Here is a 23,038-nt window from a genome sequence, read left to right on the forward strand (position 1 = left end):
CCATCTGCAAACCACTAATTACCTCCAGCCGTAAACCAGCTCGGAAGCACCGTTCACCTCTGCAGATGGCTCCAACCACTAGAAGTCCACTTCAAGGGGATAACACCCGTTGAAGCCCTCAAGTGATATACCGACCACTAGAAGTCCACTTCAAAGGGATAACACCCGATGAAGCCTTCAAGTGACATACCTTCTACCAGAAGACCACTTCAAAGGGATAACACCCGATGAAGTCTTCAACCATGTACCTTTTTTGGGGGACGCATACCCCCGATGCGACCCCCCCACCATTTTGTACTGACTGGCCTCAAGGACTCCCCCCGCCACCGCGAAACAGGCCTTGACCACCTTAAGCCTGTGAGTTCCTCCACACCACCACCGCCCTTTCTATGCCTTCTGCTATAGCCAAGCTCCAAATATCAATGCCAACCTCGGTCAGATGAACCCCGTCACTCCTCCAGAAATTCCCCAATCCTGACTCCAAATCCCTATGCCTCACGCAAATGCCCCCGTTCTTTGCCACAAAACGGGACACCGCCCGGTTAACTTTTATCCGAGCCTTATTGACTCTCTCCACCGATCTAGCTAACCGCCAATGCTTCCTTGGGACTATGTCCGACCACACTACCACCAACTTGGGATAAGATACCCACAAACACAACAAATCATGTTTGATATCCCGCACCAACTCACGAAAAGGGCGGACTCCTAAGTCATTCCCACCCACGTGCAACACTAAAACCTCCGGAACCCTATCAAGCCGCACATATGTCTGGAATTCCGCCAACACCCTGTTCCACGACATACCTCTAAACCCCAGCCAATGCACAACCGCATCCTGTCACGGAATGCGCAACTGGCGACCATCCGGGCGGACGTCCGCCCTCAAAGCCCCCCAGTGCACGTACGAATGACCCATCAACCACACCAGACAAGGAGGCGAATCTGAAACGGAAAACACAGTTAGGCACCACCATATAACATTTGCAAGCATAAACAACAAAATTACAACATATGGGGGCGGACATAGGACTTAAACCTTTTTGACTCCCAACGACCAATACGCCTCACCCCCTCATCATCCAACCCCCAGCGCCCTGCTTCCGTTGCTGCGCCAATCCGGAAGGAATGAGATGAATATGAGCCTGCCGCAACCCCAACCGCCGTCAAACATTTTTTAAAAACAGCTCCAAACTGAAACCTGGACAAGAACGACCCGTCCACATGACGTAACAAAGGCAAATCTGGAGACCCCCTGTTTTTTGTAAAACCCCGCATGCACTCTACTGGGCACATGACCGACCCCGGGAGAGCGAACAAAACTATCAGTTTTCCCTTCCCTAATTGGTCAGTTTTTGATCTACGCAACCATACCTCCAACCGATCTGCAAAAAGGCTCACCTCCCCAGATCTCAGCCCCCCTGCCTGTTTAGTACTTGGCGACACCAACTCACCTATTCTAAATGCTCCGAAGAACGCCAACGAGAAAGCCAACCGAAACAAATCCCTTTCATCTGAAGAACGACATACCGATGCCAATGAACCGCCCAACAAGCCCAGCAAAGCAAACGACACCGGCCTTCTACTATCCGCCTCCACCCTACCTCTGCGCAACCCCTTCAAAGCCTGCGATACCAGAAATTCCTTCGATACATCCCGCAAGCCCCGCAACTTAAGCCCAAACGCCACCGCGGATATAAACCGGTTCACCTTCGCTACTGAAAACCCCCCCTCCCAGGCATCCCCTAACCAATACAAAAGTGCCACCAACCTGTCTCTATCCGTATTAACATCACCCAACTCTCTTACCCACTCCTCCCACTGCCTCCAACAAGCAGCATAAGCCCTCCACGTCGTGCGCGCCAAAGACCTTTGTAACAGCTGCTCTACGGGACCGATACCAGATCCCATAGATGATCCGGACACGCCAAACCGAGACGTTCCGCTCCCGGGGCCAATTGCCGAAACCGGTCCCACTGCGAGCGAGAAAGAGCATCAGCAACACAATTCCGTACACCCGGGACATGCACCGCCACCACCCACGCGTTCAGCGACAAACACACCAACACTAAATGTCGCAACAATTGAACTACCGGAGGAGAGGACGCCGTGATGTTATTAATGGCAAGCACCACCCCCATGTTGTCGCAGTAAAAACGGACCTTCTTATCCCTGAGCCTGTCCCCCCAAATGGTAGCCGCCACCACGATGGGAAACAGCTCGAGCAGGGCCAGATTCCGCGTCAATCCACTGGACACCCAGCTAGCCGGCCATTGACCTGCGCACCACGGACCTCCCCCGTAAGCTCCAAAGCCACCCGCCCCAGCCGCATCCGTGAAAATATTCAGATCACTCGTATCCTGCGCTGGGGCCATCCATAGCGAGCGACCATTGTACTGGCCCAAGAAGTCATCCCAAACCTGAAGATCAGCTCGGTGCTCCTCCTTGAGCCTCACAAAATGATGCGGCGCCCGCACTCCCGCCGTTGCCGCCGCCAACCTTCTACCAAACACCCTCCCCATCGGCATAATCCGGCAGGCGAAATTCAACTTCCCCAGCAGCGACTGAAGCTCCCTCAGCGACATTTTCTTCCTTCTACAAGCCCGTCGCACCTCCAGCCTCAAAGCACCCAGCTTATCCGCCGGGAGCCGACACTCCATTGCCAACGAGTCAATTTCGATTCCCAAGAAACAAATCGTCGCTACCGGGCCCTCCGTTTTTTCCGGCGCCAAAGGGATCCCAAAATCCCTCGCCACCTTCTGCAGGGCATGAAGCAAGTTACCGCAAACCGGCGAACCCCCCGGGCCAACGCACAAAAAATCATCTAAGTAATGGATCAACGAATCGACCCCGGATACTCCCCTCGTTACCCACTACACGAAGCTACTAAACGCCTCGAAGTATGCACAAGAAAGAGAACACCCCATCGGAAGGCACCGATCCACGTAAAAGGCCCCATTCCAAAAACAACCCAACAGCCGTTGGCTTTCTGGATGCACCGGCAACAACCTGAACGCCGCCTCGATGTCGGTTTTTGCTAGCAGCGCCCCCGGACCCGCAGCCCGCACTAACCCCACCGCCTTATCGAATGAGGTATAAACTACGGAACACAACTCGTGATCAATCCCGTCATTTACCGACGAACCTTTGGGATACGATAAATGTTGAATCAAACGAAACTTTCCGGGCTCGCGTTTAGGGACAATACCCAAAGGGGACACAACTAAATCTTTCACCGGCGACTCCACAAATGGCCCCGACATGCGCCCCAACGAAACTTCTTTTAACAACTTTTCCGACACGACTTCCGCATGCAAGTAAGCCGATTTTAAATTTCTCCGCGTAACCGGAACCTCATAAGGAGGCGGAGGAATAACAAAACCAACACTAAACCCTTCATAAAGCAACTTAGCTGCCGCCCTATCCGGATACTCATTTAGATAAGGGGCCATCCTTTCCACCCTCACCGGCGACACCCCCTTGACCAGCCCCGTGCTGGTTCCCGGACCTCTTTTTCCGCAGACATTTTGCCGCCCCGTGTGATGCCCCATTACACTCGGAGCACACGTGCTTGAACTTGCACGTGGCCCCGAACTTGCACTGGCCGTCATTGAATTGCCAGCAAAACCCCGCCTTTCCCCCGCCGCTTGGTCCACTCTGACTAGTCTGGCCTCCCTGGCCACCGCTCCCGGGAAAGGGCTGCCTAACCGGAGCCGTAACCCGTAACCAGAGAGCAATATCCTTCTGGTCCCACCGAATCGCCGGCCGAACCGCCTTCCGCTGACGGAATTGCTCATCATATCGCAGCCACGCCTGACCCCCATACGCCCTATGAGCCTCCCCAATAGCATCAAAATAACAAAATAACGCCGAACAATTTTCCGGCGCCTTTTCCCCTATCACACTAGCCAATATGGCGAACGCCTGCGACCAATTAACGAACGTCTGCGGGATAAGCCTATACCGCCGCCGTTCCTCCTCGTCCTTTTTACTCTCATCCCGCTTGCTCTTATCCAAATTGAATTTAGCCAGCGGCAAGAGAGAAAAAATTTCAACATATTCATCTTTCCAGATCCGATCACGCACCTCCTGCTTTAAATGCGCCCCCAACGGACCCTCAAAACAAACATACACCTCCCCCCGAGCACGATCGTCCATGCGCACTCGATCGCCGTCCTTCTGTGCCTCAGTCTGCACCGACACCGCGACCGCCTCTCTAACCGCCACCACAGGACGCGCCTGCAACGATCCCACTTCCCTGGGGCCTTCCCAAACTACCGCAGGGGACACTTCCGTTACTACCGGCGCCGCGGCCCTATCCAGGCGCCCCACCAGCTCCCGTAAGCAACCCACTAAATCTGCCAAACCCGCTCCGTCGCGTCCGCCCGCGCCACTACCGGCCCCCGATGCTATGCTAGCAGCCCCCCCGCCGACACCCGACATAAAAATCGCTGGATAAGACAATAATGGAGTTATACACTCACCGGGCTGCACAGGCGCTGTGTTCCCGTCAGCCGGACCATCCTGACCTCGACGATAGACGTCCAGTTCACCTTCCTCCAGTTCTTCTCTCGCCGACGACTGTCCCTCCCAACGACCTCTTCGGAAAGGGGATGAGGACGCGCTGACCGATGGGCCGGCAACCTGCCGCCCGACCGCCGGGACCCAGACTTCCGACCGGACCTGTTGCCTCGACGTCGCTGCAGATCTAGTCGTCCGTCTAGACGATCCTGACGAAGCCTGCCCCCTGGCCGGAACATCACCATGCGGGGCGGCCGTACCTTGCTCTCGACATCTTACATCTGATGGGGGAGGGGTGACAGGGAGCCCGGCCTGCGACTCCCTGCTTACCGCCGGACCCCGTCGCGGCCTGGGATTCCTGCCAGGACGCAGGGCCTGGGAAGGGGCGGTCCTCCCAGCTGCCTGGCCTGCAGCGTCCGGGATCGGGCTCCCTCTGCGACGCCGTGTCCGCGGGACTACCTCCGGACTCAGGCGCTCTGGAGGTCGGGACCGCCGAGAGGGACGGGTCGACACAGCCTGCATCGCCGTCACCCCTGCTACCGCTCTCTGCCTGCCCAGCGCAGGAGCGGTTGTTGCCGACTCCCCCCCCGCCGCCATAGCCATGCTCGTAGGGGGGCCGGGGGAGGGGAGCCTGTCCCTTACAACAGACCCCGAACGCCGTGCCCGACGTGGCGAAACGGCGTCCGGGATCCGCGTTAATGCAGCCACGGTCTCCTCCAGCCATCCGGGACCGTGGTGCACAGCAGCGGCACGCAGCCGCTCTAAAATCAGGGCCTCTGCCATACTAAAAAGCCGGGCAACGGGGAGCTTTGCTTCTTGTGTATTACTCCTCCCGCTGCTTCCGGCTCAATGCCGAGAAACAGCGGGAAGCGCAGTAACGGCCCCCCCGTCCCCCCTAGCTCCTCCCCGTCCCTCCTTCAGCTCCTTCACCTTTCCCTCACCTCTTAACATTAACCCTTTCCCTACCAGGACGGTCATGTCGGCTTCCCTCAAGCCTGCAGCTGCGTCCAGCCTCTTCTAGATGTTAAACAAACATGTAAAAAAGAATGTATGCCATCTGTCGCCATAGTCTCTCATGTTAAAGAAACGTATACATTTAACATATGAGGTTTTTTTGCCGGAGGGCTGTGATGGATGCCTCTGATGGATGCTATCTGTCGGCTATCTGTAGATTCCAATGTTAAAAAAGTTAGACATTTAAAGTATATACATTTTTTTACCGGATAACGTGAGATTGTATTAAATTGGGATCATGACAAATTGTATAACTTAATGCAATAAAGAAATGTTAAGGGGACACATCTGTATCCTCTTCAGACATGTCAGACAGTCACATGTGTGGGGATCTCAGCTCCTGGATCTTTGCCATTGTGATCATCTGACATGTCTGGAGAAGTCATGAAAGAACATGTCTAAGTATTTCCTTTCAGTGACGATATTGCTGCAAAAATCAGGCCACCTCACTAGAATCAAAGAGCATTTTTGTGCTCTAAGAGTCATTCAAGTTTCCATAAATTCAAAAAATCTAGAGAAATAGCTAAGTATGCTGAAAATCGGTGCCAGGACACATTCATTCTGGACATTGGTGGGGGTCCAGCTCCTGTAACCTTTTGACATGTCTGGTTGAGATGTCACAAGATGTTATCATCGGATTATGCCTTTATTGATGACTCAACCATATATTAAACAGCTACATAATTTTCACATGAAGGGCAGGTAACATTATTTTTACAATATGGCTACTGCGTGTATTTTGTAAAAGAGGCTAAATGTAACACTATAGGAAACAGGAGTTTAAAAAAAAAAAAGTTTATAGAATGTGGCTATAAATGCATATAAATGTGTTTTTCATATAAGCATGTTTAGGGATATATCCTAGAACTGTTGTATAAAATTACAGAAAGGGGTCTGCTTTTTCCCCCATAAATAGCTCCACTCTTGTTTATTGGCTGTGTTTGGTATTGTAGCTCAGCCACATTAACTTCAATGGGCTGAGCCAGTGCCGTAACTACCGCTGTAGCAGCCGTAGCGGCTGTTACGTGGCCTGTGGCATGAGGGGGCTCGTGTTGACGCCAATTTGACCCTCCCATGCCCCGTCGCGCCGCTAGCCACCATTATGGCTCCTACTGCAGTAGCGATGCCACTATGGGGCCCGCGCCGACCCGGCCTCTAACATTTATGGGCCGGGTGCACGGGCCCTCTCATGCCCGGTGGCGTCGCTAGCACCGGGGGACACCGGTGTTAACGCCAGCCACCCCCTCTTGCAGTAATTGTACCTGCATCTATAGCACGCAGGTACAAATACCTGCATTAGCGCTGATTGACCCTGGCACGTTCAGTGCCCGATCATTCAGCACTTTACAATGACGCTGATTGGCGGGGAAAAATGCCCCACCAATCAGCGCCTTTCAACGCCGCTGGAGTCGTTCAGCCCCAGTAGACCTGCTCAGAAGAGAGCTGGTCTGCATTGCCACCGGACGGCGCGGGAACGGGATCATGTGAGTATGTCAAGTTTTTTTCTTTTTCTAATAAAACTGTGTGGCATTATCTACAGGGGTTCTATATGTGGGGATGTGGAGCACTATATACAGGGGGAGCTATATGTGGGGCACCATCTACAGGGGTGGGCTATATGTGGAACACTATATACAGGGGTGGGCTATATGTAGAGCACTATCTATAGGGGGAGCTATTTGTAGGGCACTATCTATAGGGGTGGGCTATATGTGGGACACTATATGCAGGAGTGGGTTACCTGTAGGGCACTGTTTACAGGGATGGGCTATATGTGGGACACTATATACAGAGGGAACTATATGTAAGCCACTATCTACAGAGGTGGGCTCTATGTGGAGCACTATCCATAGGGGAAGCTATATGTAGGGCAGCACGGTGGCTCAGTGGTTTGCACTATTGCCTTGCAGCTCTGGAGTCCATATGTGAGCACTATCTAAAGGGGGCTGTATGAGGGGCCCTATCTAAAGAGGCTCTATGGGGGTCACTATCTACAGGGGGGCTATGGGGGCACTATCTACAGGGGGCATAGTGTGTGTGTGGGACACAGTGCATGGTACTATTATAATCAAGGAGACAGTGTATGGTGCTAAAAAAATCTTTATTGAATAAACACAACAAAACTCGGAATACAGAATGGTTAAAATAAAGAATCCAAAAGCTACAGATAGAAACAGGACTGGTCGCTGAGTGGTAAAAAAAAATGCAAATACCCATAGCTGCATAGACTGCAACAAGGTAAGTAAATATACGTATATGTAAATATATATGACAGACTGAATAATATGGTCTGTTACATGACGGGCCTCTTGTTGAAATCAACATGAATATAGGGTCACACAATCAAAAGTCATGAAAATAATCCGGGGCATAACATACTCATATTACAGTTTTCTGGAAGTAATACCACAGCAAGCGTCCACCCCTACACGCCTCCCTGTATATAGCGCCATACAGCCCCACCTGTAGATAGCGCCATACAGCCCCCTCCCTGTAGATAGTGCTATACAGCCCCCCTGTAGATAGCGCCATACAGCCTCCCTGTAGATAGTGCCATACAGTCCCCCTTTAGAAAGCAGCATACAGCCCCCCTGTAGATATTTCCATACAGCCCCCCTGTAGATAGCGCCATACAGCCCCATTCAGTTCTACAGAGCTGCCGGACACAGACCCAGGAAGTCCAAGGTTTCCCTTGGAGCACTTCGGGAGACTTTTCGGTCCCCCGTTCTCCTTATCGCTGTAACATTATGTGAAAACCACCTGTATTTAGAATGCCACTGTTGTGCGACTGTCGCCCTTGAAATAAGGGCATCTTTAAGGCCATGTTCACACAGCATTTTGTATGCTGCAATTTTTGCAGCGTTTTTCGGCCGTGGCCATTGGGCGCCGTGGGCAAAAAACACTTAGAAAAATGCCTTCTCAGCTTCCCGTTGATTTCAGTGGGAGGTCAGAGATGGATCCGCGTGAAGAACGTGCCGTTTTTTTTCCCGCAAGCGTTTTTTTCTGTGGGAAAAAACGCCTCCGTCTCCCATTGAAATTAATGGGAGGCGATTTTTTCGGCCATTTTTTGGCACAACTTCCGCATCAAAAACAGCGCCAAAAAACTATTTAAACTAGCCCTAAATGTCCATAGGGATTTAAACATCAGGCACTGAGGGCTCATTTTACAGCATTCAAACCTTAGTTTGGGGGTGTTAAATGGCACTTATACAGTCCCTCTTAAAAATTATGTTCAAAGTCACGTGTTGCTAAATGTTCTCTCCTCCTGTAGCACAATCTGCATGTCCTCTTAAGTAGGCATTTAACACATTAGTTTGGGGGCTGTACAGGAATTGCTTTGCATCCACTGTTCTAACCCTTAAGGGGGTTCTTATAGATGTTTTTATTTACAGTGATTTCAAAGTACACCTTTGTAACCACATTTTATGTTATTGTCTCAATTTCACTAAAATGAAAAATGAAGCAATTTTGCAAATACTCTTCAGTAAAATAATTGTGTTTACAGCTACTATGCAGATCTGTGTCTCCATAGTAACAGACTACAAACAAATCATGTGTAGTCTGATCCTGCTTTCATACTCATTTCTTTACTTCTAACCAACCTACCGAATATATGTTAGCAAAATGTAGAGGCCAGATAGAAGGAAATATGACTGTAGGATCAGGACCCCTGTCCTCTCGATCGTGGGGGTCCCAGCGGCGGGGCCCCCAGCGATCCGACAATTATCACCATTCCTATAGTTTTCTTTTTTTATTAAAAGGGAACCCCAATTTTTGTTTTCTGTCCCCTGAACAAAACTATCCTAAGATGGAGCTTGGTTAATGTTTTCATGAGACGTATCTGGTGTGTTATATGGGATGCATTTGAATTTTTCAGATAATGATGACATTAATAAGAAATTAATCATGTTACTACACTCTTACAAATAGGTCAAATTTACCAAAGAACTAAATGTTCTCAGTGATCGTACTACAGTGTTTGTTAAAATTCTGAGTATTGATCTAACAACTTCAAAGGGATTCAATCTGTATATATTTACTTACTGGTGTCCAAACAACAGTGTACACTGACATAGAGTGTGCCCTTAGAGATCAATGTCCATGATACACTGTTATACGTGGCTGCTCGTAAGTAAATAAACACAGTCCTCCTACTTCTGGACTGAATTTTAACAGACACAATATTACAAGTGCTCTGGACTATTTGCAAAAGTCTAAATACCTTTTATTTCTACAGCTTTTCTAAAAATATTGTAACACCTTGCTGCATAACATTCAGAGTTTGATCAGCATTACTGGGGATGCTGGCTACATATATGAAGTTTGTATATCTCTGCTGGATGGACAGGTCTACACATATTCGGTAATCCAATAACACAGATTTGTAAGACAAAGTTATAAGACAGATTTTTAACGTCACGTGTGATATTAACAGTAGGAACCGTCATTCTCAGGTTTCAGTGTGAAGATTTTGATGGGTAAAATCTTTTTCACACCAACCATGTTAGAATTTTTTGGTCTGCTGACACAGATACCTGCATTTCATGTCCTATCTGATAGGTGAAGCCAGGTTAGTCACAGAGAAAAGCTGAGGTGCGTTTCCAAGCCAGAATTCACCATAAAACTTATATCATATCACAATATACTACTGTACGAATACAATGCTCAGCGGTTTCCGTCTGCCCCACAGACTTTTAATGAAGGGGCACCATGCATGCCCGGCCTCCGCTCCATACAAACTCCTCCTAGCCGCCGTCTAGAAGGAACCAGAGGACTGGGGTCCCCCGTTCTAGCAATCTGTATGAGTCCCAGTGGTCGGACCTCCACTGATCTAGCATTTTTCACCTATCCTGTGCATAAGTGAAAAATGCTGGAATGCCCCTTTAAAGCAAAATGTCTAAATATCTTTGACTTTTTCACTTGCGTCAATTTGTTTCCACTTAGCCTTTCTTAGTTAACTCTGTTACTAGGAAAACTGGATGACAACAAATATAGCCTTCGTTACAGCTCACATATCCCAAACTACTGGATGGAAAATCTGCCTAGTCACACAGATCAACCGCCATATCTCTGCGGACTAGACAGACTTGCCGATCAGGGGACTAGGAATGCTGGGTGATATTAGCCCCGTGGGAACTGTAGTCACATATTGCTATCCACATACTGGATTGTACCTACTGACCGATATTTATACAGGGTATACAGCGTTTGGTTACTCACTTTTACACAGTAGGAGAGGACTGGTCCCATGTTGACATGCTGGATGTAACTGTTCTGATCTGGTGAAGACTTCTCACTTTCTGGCAGTGAACAATCCTCTTGGGGTTTCGCAGTAAAGTCCATATCCGGCCTTACTTGAGAAGAGCTCATGTAGCTATTTAAAGTGTTTTCTGCAGATGTTGGGCTGTTTGGAGCAGTGTGACTTTCTGTCAGTTTTAATCTCGGCACTTCTTTATTCCCCAGGGAGAAATGTCGCAGTCTCATCAGGCTAGCTGAGCTGGACAGCTTAAAATGAGGCATTTTGGGTATAAAAGTGCATAGTGTCGTTGTGCTGCCCTGTGTTCCCAAGGTGAGGTCTTCTACTGGTAAAAAGGAAGAAGCATTTGCATGAGAGTTGGCACAACCTTTGGCATTTAAAGATGGGCTCTGTGAACATTCCTCTGTAGTTGTAATAGAGTCATTCCTGAAACGGCTGTACTTGGCCCTTTGAAGCATTACTGGGTATCTAAAAAGCAACTGATGCAGAATGTGCCCACTGTGCTGACTGTGATCTTTCATAGCCTATTGATAATACTAATTGGCATTTTATACAAGACACCGCAGTCGATCAGTTATAAATCCACCTGGCGATTTGTGTTTCTGCGGCATATTCCATAATATTGCAAAATGCATCAAAATATTTAACACTAAAAAAAACAACCTATTATATTCTTATGAAGTTCAATTGAGATGTAGGGTTCATGCAGCTAAAGATCCATAGGTCTAAGTAGACATAGTAACTAGTTGCAGTCCAATGTGTGTAGTATATCCATGCGATTCAGCTGCCAATGTGTAAAAAAAAATATTAGAATCCAGTGCCGAAGTCTCGGAGCTGCAATACAAGGGCTCGCTTCATCACAGTAAAGTCAGGCAGCAGGAAAGCCCATATGTCTTGTGTGATGAGCCCTCCTTCATGCCATACACAAGCCATGTCACACTGGCATCATCCTGGAGTTATGGATGTTGGGGGCGTTGCAGATTTCTATGAATGAACTCCACTGAATGAAATCCTCCCTAGGTTTGCACGCCAGCAATCTGTGAATGAAGCCGGGAATGGCTGAAATCCACTCACAATCCCGAGGGGGCTCAGATCACATCCAATAGGAGAAAGGCAGGATGACTCACACAGGGCAAAAACACTAAGCTACTAGTTACAGCCCGGGTGTGTGCTTGTACTGACAATGTGGAGGACATGGAAGGATGGAGAGATAGATAGACAGACAGACAGACAGACAGACAGATAGATAGATAGATAGATGATAGATAGATAGATAGATAGATAGATAGATAGATAGATAGATAGATAGATATGGGAGAGATAGATAGATAGATAGATAGATAGATAGATAGATAGATAGATAGATAGATAGATAGATAGATATGGGAGAGATAGATAGATAGATAGATAGATAGATAGATAGATAGATAGATAGATAGATAGATAGATAGATAGATAGATAGATAGATGATAGATAGATAGATTGATAGATAGGTGATAGATAGATAGATAGATACATAGATAGATAGATATGGGAGAGATAGATAGATAGATAGATAGATAGATAGATAGATAGATAGATAGATAGATAGATAGATAGATAGATAGATAGATAGATAGATAGATAGATAGATAGATAGATATGGGAGAGATAGATATGAGATAGATAGATAGATAGATAGATAGATAGATAGATAGATAGATAGATAGATAGATAGATAGATAGATAGATAGATAGATAGATAGATAGATAGATAGATAGATAGATAGATATGGGAGAGATAGATAGATATGGGAGAGATAGATAGATATGGGAGAGATAGATAGATAGATAGATAGATAGATAGATAGATAGATAGATAGATAGATAGATAGATAGATAGATAGATAGATAGATAGATAGATAGATAGATATGAAGTAGAGAGATAGATTTAAGAGTTAAAAATACAAAGGAAAGTATCACCATTTCACTAATTGCTGTCTTCAAACAATACAAAAATGACAAATGATTCAGCACTCCAATAGTTACTTCAGTGGGATTTACCCATCTGTGCAACATTTCAGCCCTACTCAATAGGGCCTTTTCTTGAGAGCTGGATATACAAGTGGATATGAGCGAGACACAGATATATAGATAGATTTAAGAAATAGATATATAGTTAGATATGAGATAGATATTAAGCAATCACCTCATTATCATCACAGAAAGGATTACAATTAAAGGTTAAAGCTATATGTAGATAAATCCAATAGATTGTGGCCGATTAAAACAATCAGTGCAGTGCTCGGGAAGGGGGGCTAAGTATATAAGTGAGTCTGGTGTGGTCTGAGGTCTGGTCTCTGTTGTCAGTTTACTGGGGTTTGTTCTAGGGTCTGAATTTATACAAGGTTCTAGTGAGGTGTCTGATTTCGTTTGGTGGTCTGGGGTCTCATTTAATTTGGGGGTCTGGTCCTCTGCCTCCTTTCTTCATAGATTGGACCCAAGTAAACACTTTATCCTGGAAGTAGTTGCCTCATCTAGGAGTGGGCTATATCCTTTCTCAGAAAAAAAGACAATGGAAAAACCCTTTCCTGTGGATTCTTTTTTAAGGCCTTCTCCACTGCCGAGAAAAATTATGGCATCGGAGCTTGTGAACTCCTGTTCATATAATTGGCTCTTGAAGCATGGACACATTTTCTAGAAGGGATTCATCATCACATCACCATCTATATCGACCACAAGCATTTATTGTATCTACAAATGGCACATTGTCTAAACCCTCGTTGAACATGTTGGGCTCTGTTCTTCTCACAATTTCATTTCTTCCTTTATTATCGACTGTCACGAAGGGTCTGTGGATCCACTGGGCTGTACCGCCTTGGCGGTAATGCAGCTGGCCAACAGGGTGCAGGACAATGTCTATAGTTCGTATAGGGTACCTGTCGCAGCTCGGACAGTAGCAAGGAGGGCTCAACTAGGATTAGGCAGTAGGTAGACGTCAGGCGAGGTGAAGCAGGTCAGATGTGGAACAGTACGACACGACTTTGGCACAACACAGTGCTAGACAGGGTGGTATGGAAATGCAAGGAACAGCAACAGGAACTGGAACACGTACAGGAACTGGAACACACTAGGAGGCCATCACATAGACAAACTATAGGGAACAACAACAACGCTCAGGCATAGAAGCAGGGGGCTGGACCCCTCTTATAGTCCAGAGTACTCATGGGTCAAGGGTCATCAGAATGTTCGGTGCACGCTGCCCCTTCAAGAGCGGGCACGAGCGTGCGCGCGCACCCTACTGGACCCGGCCAATGCGAGTGGACGTGAGCGCCGGCATCTCCCGAGGAGGAGGCCAGGGCCAGCGCTTGCCGACTCGTGGCTGCGGCTGTCAGGGGGAGGTTGGAGCTGACGGCCCGCAGCCACGGACATTATAGTATTCCCCCTCTTACGCCCCTCTTCTTAGGACCAGAGCAAGAGAGAAACTTCTTCAGAAGAGTAGGAGCATTGAGATTCTCCTCTGGCTCCAAGGACCTTTCTTCAGGGCCAAACCCCCTCCAATCCACCAAATAAAAAGTCTTTCCTCTCACTCTCTTGGTGTCCAAGATCTCCTTGACCTCTGAAGGGCCGCTGGAGGCAACCACAGGGCTGGGAGTCTTGGAATAGCAGTTCAGGATCACTGGTTTCAGGAGGGAGACATGGAAGAAGTTGGGAATCCTCAGGGTAGGAGGCAGCCGAAGCTTGTAGGTGACAGGGTTGATCTGCTGCAGGAACTCGAATGGTCCGAGGAACCTGGGGGCAAATTTACATGACGGCACCCTCAATCGGATATTCCTGGACAACAGCCAGACCTTAGTGCCAGGAAGAAACTGAGGAGGCTCTCTTCTCTTTGTGTCAGCCCTCCGTTTCATGCGGTCTAATGCCATTAGGATGGAGGATCGAGTCTACTGCCAGATCTGCAAAAAGTCTCTAAACGTGGAGTCAGCTGCAGGTATCTCGGAAGTATCAGGCACTGGGAGAGGAATTCATGGGTGCTGGCCGTAGGCAATGCAGAACGGTGTATTCCTAGTAGACTCGCTGGTGTGATTATTGTAGGAGAACTCTGCCCACGGAAGCAGCTGCACCCAGTCATCATGCTGCTTGGAGATGAAGTAGCGTAGGTAGTTCTCCAAAATCTGGTTGATGCTCTCGACCTGACCATTAGACTGAGGATGGTAGGCTGAGAAAAAGTCTAACTTCAAGCCAAGAAGTCCGCAGAGGGCTCTCCAGAACCTCAAGGTAAACTGAACCCCCCGATCAGACACAATATGCTGCGGCAAGCCGTGCAGGCGGAAGATGTGTTGGATAAACAACTTGGCCAACTGAGGAGCAGAAGGAAGACCGGTCAGAGGAACGAAGTGGGCCAGCTTCGAAAATTGGTCTGCATCCAGCAGAGAGAGGCAGGTCCGTGATAAAGTCCATAGCTATATGCTGCCAGGGAGCATTGGGCACAGGCAATGGCTTGAGCAGACCGGCAGGTCTGGAGTGGGTGGCCTTGTTGGCTGCACATACAGCACAGGAAGAAACGAAGTCCAAAATATCCTTCGGCAGTGTGGGCCACCAGAAATGATGAGCAATCAAATCCCGGGTCTTACGTAACCCCGCATGGCCTGCCAGTCTAGAGGAGTGTCCCCAGTGGAGGATTCTTCCACGATCAGCCAGACACGCAAAAGTTCTCCCTGGAGGAATGTCCCCCAACTTGCAGGGGATTGACCGAGACAATGCAAGATGGATCAATAATGTTCTGTGGACACTCTATGGTGTCTTCTGTCTCGAAAGACCTGGACAAGGCATCGGCCCTCACATTCTTGTCGGCCGGGCGATAATGAAGCTCAAACTGGAACCTTGTAAAGAACAGTGACCACCTGGCCTGACGAGGGTTCAGCCGTTGGGCCGTCTGGAGGTAGGTCAGATTCTTGTGATCCGTAAAAATCAAGATCATATGAGCTGCGCCCTCTAGTAGATGTCTCCACTCCTCCAAAGCCAATTTGATGGCCAGTAACTCCCGATCCCCAATCGAGTAGTTACGTTCTGCGGAAGAGAAAAGCTTGGAAAAGTATCCACATACCCTTGACTTGCCCTTGGGACCTATCTGGAACAGGAGTGCACCAGCACCAACAGAGGATGCGTCCACCTCCAACGAGAACTGCAGGGAGACATCCGGATGATGGAGGATAGAGGCTGACGTGAAGGCACTCTTCAGGCTATTGAATGTGGACTCTGCCTCATGAGTCCACACCTTGGCGTTCATACACTTCTTAGTAAGGTTAGAGATGGGAGAAGTCTGTGAGAAGAAGTTCAGAATAAACTGCCTGTAAAAATTAACGAATCCCAAAAAGCGCTGTATGGCCCTCAAGCCTTGAGGCCGTGGCCACTCTAGGACAGACTTTACCTTTTCAGGATCCATCTTGAGACCTCGATTCGAGACGATGTAGCCCAGGAAGGGTAGTGCATCCTTGTCACACACGCACTTCTCCAACTTGGCGTACAGACGATTCTCCCTTAACCATAGCAGAACCTGACGGACATGTCTCTGGTGCATCATAGGATCTGGAGAAAAAAATTAAGATGTCATCAAGTTAGACTACAACACAAACATAGAGGAGGTCACGGAAAATTTAATTTACAAACTCCTGGAAGACCACGGGAGCATTACACAGGCCGAAGGGCATTACTAGATACTCCTAGTGTCCATCACGGGTGTTAAATGCAGTCTTCCATTCATCACCCTGCCGAATCCGGACTAGGTTGTCAGCTCCATGCAGGTCTAGTTTAGAAAAAAAATTTGCACCACGTATACAGTCAAACAGTTCGGAGATCAGTGGCAACGGATATTTGTTCTTCACCGTGATCTGGTTGAGACCACGGTAGTCGATGCAAGGACAGAGAGAGCCATCTTTCTTTTTGACAAAGAAGAACCCGGCTCCTGCCGGGGAGGAAGACTTTCGTATGAAGCCCCTTTCCAAGTTCTCTTTCACATAGGCGGGCATGGACAGAGTCTCTGGCAAGGAGAGAGGATATACCCTACCATGGGGAAGGGATGCACCAGGAACCAGTTCAATAGGGCAATCATACGCCCGATGTGGGGGCAATGTCTCCGCCTCCCTCTTGCTGAAGATGTCCGAAAAAGCAGCATAATGACTCGGCAATCCTGCCAAAGACCGAGGCAGCGAAGGCTGAGCCAAACGAATCCGCACCAGGCAACGACCTTGACACTCAGGGCCCCACTGGAGAACTTCTCCAGAATTCCAGTCCAGAACTGGGGCATGCAGTCGGAGCCAAGGCAGGCCCAGCAACACAGGGTTAACAGCTTTGGACAGAACAAAGAAAGACAGAAGTTCAGAATGAAGGACACCCACTTGGAGCCTCAACGGCTTGGTCACAGCTATAACTGGGTCTGGCAGAGGTAGTCCATTCACTGAGGAAACTGTCAACGGCCTCTCCAGAGGGGTGGTGGGCAATTCCAGAAGGTCCACCAGATCTCTACGGATAAAATTAGCAGCGGATCCAGAGTCAAGATACGCAGAGACCTGATGAGTTCTCTCATTGGAAACTATGGTTACAGGTATGGACAATTTAGACGGAAGTCCATCTTTACCCAAGGTTGTCACTCCTAGCAACCCTACATTTTGGGATCTTTGGAAGCACAGGTGCACAAGATGGCCACCGAGACCGCAATAAAGACAGAATACAGACGTGCGTCTGCGTTATCTCTCCTGGGTAGATAACTTATTCTGATCCATTATTACAGGCTCCTTAGGAGGATCGACATCTGAGGGCAGCAGGGGTTGCTGCAAAGTAGGGACCAAAGTAGGAAGGACTCCCTCCCGTCAAACCTCTTGGAGGCGTACACGGATCCATATATCAATCCGGGCAGACAGAAGGATGAGGTCATCCACGGTAGACGGCAGATCCCGGGCGGCAAGTTCGTCCTTAATTCTGGAAGATAGTCCATGCCAGAATGCAGCCACCAGAGCCTCATTGTTCCATAACAGCTCTCCCGCCAGGGTGCGGAAGTGGATGGTGTACTCACTCACGGAGGTGTCTCCTTGGCGTAGGTTAATCAAAGATGACGCTGCAGATGAGACCCGTCCAGGCTCCTCAAACACCATGCGAAAAGTCCGGAGGAAGGCAGGGAAGTCACAGGTCTCTGGTCCCTGTTTCTCCCAGATAGGGTTCGCCCATGCAAGAGTCTTTCCAGTGAGAAGAGAGATGATAAAAGCGATCCTGGCACCATCAGACGAAAATGTCCTAGCATACAGACAGAAATGGATCTGGCATTGATTAAAAAAAACCACAACCGGTACTTGCTTCTCCATCATAGCGGTCAGGAAGTGGCAAAGAAACACGTGGGTCAATACTGGCAAGAGGTGTAGTCTGAGGATCAATATTGCCAGGAGGTGTAGTATGAGGAATAGCAGCTTCTGCCTCCTGCCGACGTGCAAGAATGTTCAACGCCTGGAGGAGTTTGAGTTTGTCCTGTCGAGACCGGAGGTCCAGCATATCCGCTCGCAACTCCTGTGACGTCTCCTGTGATAGTCTTGAATCGACCAGCGGGGTCCATGGCCTGAGCGTACTGTCATGAAGGGTCTGTGGACCCACTGGGCCATACCGCTATGGCAGTAATGCAGCTGGCCAACAGGTTGCAGGACAATGTCTATAGTTCGTATAGGGTACCTGTCGCAGCTCGGACAGTAGCAAGTCAGGCTCGGCTAGGACTAGGCAGCAGGTAGACATCAGGCGAAGTGAAGCAGGTCAGACGTGGAACAGTACGACACGACTTTGGCACAACACAGTGCTAGACAGGGTGGTATGGAAATGCAAGGAACAGGAACTGGAACACGTACAGGAACTGGAACACACTAGGAGGCCATCACATAGACAAACTATAGGGAACAACAACAACGCTCAGGCATAGAAGCAGGGGGCTGGACCCCTCTTATAGTCCAGAGTACTCACGGGTCAAGGGTCATCAGAATGTCCGGTGCGCGCTTTCCCTTCAAGAGCGGGCACGAGCGTGAGCGTGCACGCGCACCCTACATGACCTGGCCGAGGCGAGTGGACGCGAGCGCCGGCGTCTCCCGAGGAGGAGGCCGGGGACAGCGCTTGCCGACTCGTGGGTGCGGCTGTCAGGGGGAGGTTGGAGCTGACGGCCCGCAGCCACGAACATTACATCGACCCGCTGACAAAAACATAAAAGCTGATTCCTTATCTCTCTCCTTTGTCCAAGAAGATCAGGACCTTGAACCTCAGTCCATCATTGACCCCAGTCACATTTTGTCCACGGTTCTGGCCAAAGTTCTCAATATTCCTCGAGGTAAGACTTTTGTTCCTCTTAGTCAAAGAAAACAAATCCTACATTGTGGTCATTCCTCCAAGTTCACTGGACACCCTAGGTTTTGGAAAACACTAGTTCTAGTATCTCGTCATTAGTGGTGGCCTTCTTTTTTCCAGGACAAGTGGTCAAGAGGGAAGCTCTTGTACCTTGTGGATTGGAAAAATGTTGGTCCTGAGGAGAGATCCTGGGAATCTGTGGAAAACATTCACGCTCAATCTCCCCTCAGGGAATTGAATCACCTGTTTCCCTACAAGGCAAAAAAGAGAGGGTGTAGGGAGGGTGATACTGTAACGACCTCTCCTCTCCCCGCCTGCCGCAACCTCGTGCTTGTTACCTGTGGCAACCCTCTGCCGCCTGCCCTGACCTTTTGCTCTATTAACCATGAGTGCCCATCTGCTGCCTGCCCTGACTTTTTCTATACCTGACTTTGCATACCGTCTGCTATTTCCGTACCACACCTGTTTACATCAGCCGTCGCCAAAGGAGACTAGTTTGGAGGTTATGACCTGGGGTTCCCTAGGTCATAACTTCCACTGTATAGAAATTATAGGATAAATGCCTGGTGTCTCCTCAGACTCTGCTCCTGGGTTTAGCCCCACGTCAAATCCCTTGCCTAGACAGTGGGTTCACACCATCTTCAGGTCCCGTGACAGATACCACTACTCATAAGCTACCGGGTAGTAGGGGAAGATCTTTATACGGTCATGTCACCAGTAGAGAATAGGAAGACCAGGTAATCTATAGGTAACTCTCTAGATCTCCGCTGCCTTACACAGGAGCAGAGGGAAGCCTTCAATGCAGATGCCACTTGGAGAAATCTACCTCTGTGATTACAAAAAAATAAAAAGAAAGCAGCACTGCTACAGCAGTGATCCTCCCAGACTCAGGCTACGAGTCCAATGATAGAGATAGACAAAAAATAGAGGCAGTACTCCAAATAGTAAATAATTAAAGGTAGTGTATTCTATTCACCCCAGCAACATTTCAATCCAACTCAATGGGATCTTTCTCAAGCTACAAGTTAGATGCAAGTGTGGGTTTTTATACCCTGGTGATACAGTAGAAGTATTAGCAATTAACATATGTTAACAATACAAAAATATAGATCTGTAAGTGTAAAATTCATCTAAAAACAAGTAGTATCTACAAGGCTGCTGTGTGGCGCTATCTATAGGGGCTGTGTGGCACTATTTAAAGGGGGCGCTGTGTGTGATGCTATCTACAGGGGGGCACTATCTACTGGGGGGGTTGAGTGGCACTAACTACAGCAGGGCTGTGTGGCGCTATCTAGAGGGGGTGTGTGCACTTTCTATAGGGGGGATGTGATGCTATATATAGGGGGGCTGTGTGTAATGCTATCTACAGGGGGCTGTGTGTGATGCTATCTACAGGGAGGGGGTGGCACTATCTACAGGGGGGGTGTGCAGTACTATCTACAGGGGGCTGTGTGGCACTATCTACAGGGGGGCTGTGTGGCGCTATCTACAGGGGGTGTGTGGCACTTTCTACAGGGGGCTGTGTGTGCCGCTATCTACAGGGGGCTGTGTGTGCCGCTATCTACAGGGGACTGTGTGCGGCGCTATCTACAGAGGACTGTGTGCGGAGCTATCTACAGGGGGCATTGTGTATGTGGTGCTTTACTTTACAGTGTTTGACACTATTATATTTAGGGGCACAGTGTGTGGCAATATGAGAATTTTATCTTCGTTTATAAGTGTGGAAACGTTGGAAAAGTGAGGAGTCGAAGACATCTAAGTGGCAAACTCTGCAGCAATGGGTCATGGCCGGAAGAAGTCGTCATGAAATCTGGACCGGATGGAGCAGAAAAGAGGGTGAGTCACTGGATTTATAGAGAATCTGTCACCTCTCCTGATATGTTTATCATAGGAAATCCTTGTATTTCACAAAAAGTCTTTGTGCAGTCCAGGACTGATATACAAATGCGTGTTACCATTCCCCTTGTCAGGAAGATGTGTCCCTAGTGTTATACTGTCAGCGATGGTTGGAGACTGTCAGTATGTAGGGACACAGCCCTTTAACAACCACTGCTCAAATTCACTTGTTTATTGGTTATCACCCTAAGGCCGGATTTACACGAGCGTGTGCGTTTTGCGCGCGCAAAAAAACGCTGCGTTTTGCGTGCGCAAAAGGCAATTGACAGCTCCGTGTGTCATCCGTGTATGATGCGCGGCTGCGTGATTTTCGCGCAGCCGCCATCATAGAGATGAGGCTAGTCGACGCCCGTCACTGTCCAAGGTGCTGAAAGAGCTAACTGATCGGCAGTAACTCTTTCAGCACCCTCGACAGTGACTGCCGATCACAATATACACCAACCTGTGAATAAAAAAAGACGTTCAAACTTACCATGAACTGCCTGCTTCCTCCAGTCCGGTCTCCCGGCCGTTGCCTTGGTGACGCGTCCCTCTCTTGTCATCCGGCCCCACCTCCCAGGATGACGCGGCAGTCCATGAGACCGCTGCAGCCTGTGATTGGCTGCAGCCTGTGCTTGGCCTGTGATTGGCTGCAGCTGTCACTTGGACTTAATTGTCATCCCGGGAGGTCGGACTGGAGAAAGGAGCCGGGACTTATCGGTAAGTCCGAACTTCTGTTTTTTTTTACACGTATATGTATATTGTGATCGAAAGTCACTGTCCATGGTGCTGAAACAGTTTAAGTCTTTCAGCACCGTGGGCAGTGACTGTCTCCTGACGTCGCGTACCCGAACATTTTTTGCCGGGTTCGGTCAAAACGAGTTCGGCCGAACCCGGTGAAGTTCGGTACGCTCATCTCTAATTTGACACTCCGTTTGGATGTTTGTAAACAGAAAAGCACGTGGTGCTTTTCTGTTTACATTCATCCTTTTGACAGCTCTTGCGTGATTTTCGCGCATGCAACGCAGGACCGTCCGTGTGGCATGCGTTGTTTTCACGCACCCATTGACTTCAATGGGTGCGTGTTGCGTGAAAAACGCACGATTATAGAACATGTCGTGAGTTTTACGCAACGCACTCACGCTGCGCGTATACGCAACGCACTCACGCTGCGCGTCGCACGCGCGTATAATACGCTCGTGTAAATGAGGCCTAAGTGCCAGTTCACACATTACGGAATTACTGCGGATTTTCCGCAACGGAATTCTTTACGGAAAAACCACATTAAATACTCTAGCAGCAAAGTGGATGAGGTAAAACAAATCTCATCCACACGCTGTGTAAATACTGAGCGGAGATACCGCACTGAAATTCACCTGTCGTGCAGAAATTAATTCCACAGCAGGTCAACTGTCTTTACGTAAACGCTGCTTATATGTTGCGGGATTTCCCCATTGATTTCAATGGGGATGTAACTCCTGCATCAAATAACAGTTGTTTTGTTTTTTGCAGTGGATTCATGGCAACCCCGCCGCCAAAAACAGAACTCAGAAAATAAAACAAAAAAATTAAACTTATCTAGGAGTCTTTGTTTCATCCTCCTGGGATGACGCTTCATCTCATGTGACCGCCGCTGCAGCCAATCACAGGCCGGTCTGCTAGCTTGCTGGCTAAGTGCTGCAGTTTTTTGCAGTGGACATTCTGGACTGCACCACAGTTTGGTGCGCTTTTTCGCCCGGAATTCGCTGCAGTGCACACGGCTGATGCGCTGCATGTTATTACGCAGTGTATCCGCCCTGTGTGAATTCAGCCTAATGGCGCACCATGTGGCCATTTCTCTTTGCCAATCACTGATTGACTTAGGGCCTGTTCACATCACCGTTCGCTTTCCGTTCCGGGGTTCCGTCGGAGGTTTCTGTCGGGTGAACCCCGCAACGGAAAGTGAAACCACAGCTTCCGTTTCAGTCACCATTGATATCAATGGTGACGGAAACATCGCTAATGGCTTCCGTTCGCC

General features: G+C 48.8%; 1 protein-coding gene across 2 annotated transcripts in view; it reads right to left on the bottom strand.

Annotated features, from left to right (window-relative positions):
• Window positions 1-11,784, bottom strand: part of SHC4 (SHC adaptor protein 4) — an 82,768-nt gene extending 70,984 nt beyond the window's left edge. The window contains exon 1 of one of the 2 annotated variants that reach the window (XM_075858029.1): window positions 10,756-11,784. In XM_075858029.1, coding sequence (XP_075714144.1) covers window positions 10,756-11,313 — 558 coding nt within the window. In that variant the 5' untranslated portion in view covers window positions 11,314-11,784. The remainder of the gene's footprint in view (window positions 1-10,755) is intronic. The other variant, XM_075858028.1, reaches the window with a different exon arrangement.
• Window positions 11,785-23,038: the final 11,254 nt, after the last annotated feature.

This window comes from Rhinoderma darwinii, chromosome 3 (assembly GCF_050947455.1).
Source record: "Rhinoderma darwinii isolate aRhiDar2 chromosome 3, aRhiDar2.hap1, whole genome shotgun sequence".
Lineage (NCBI taxonomy): Eukaryota > Metazoa > Chordata > Amphibia > Anura > Rhinodermatidae > Rhinoderma > Rhinoderma darwinii.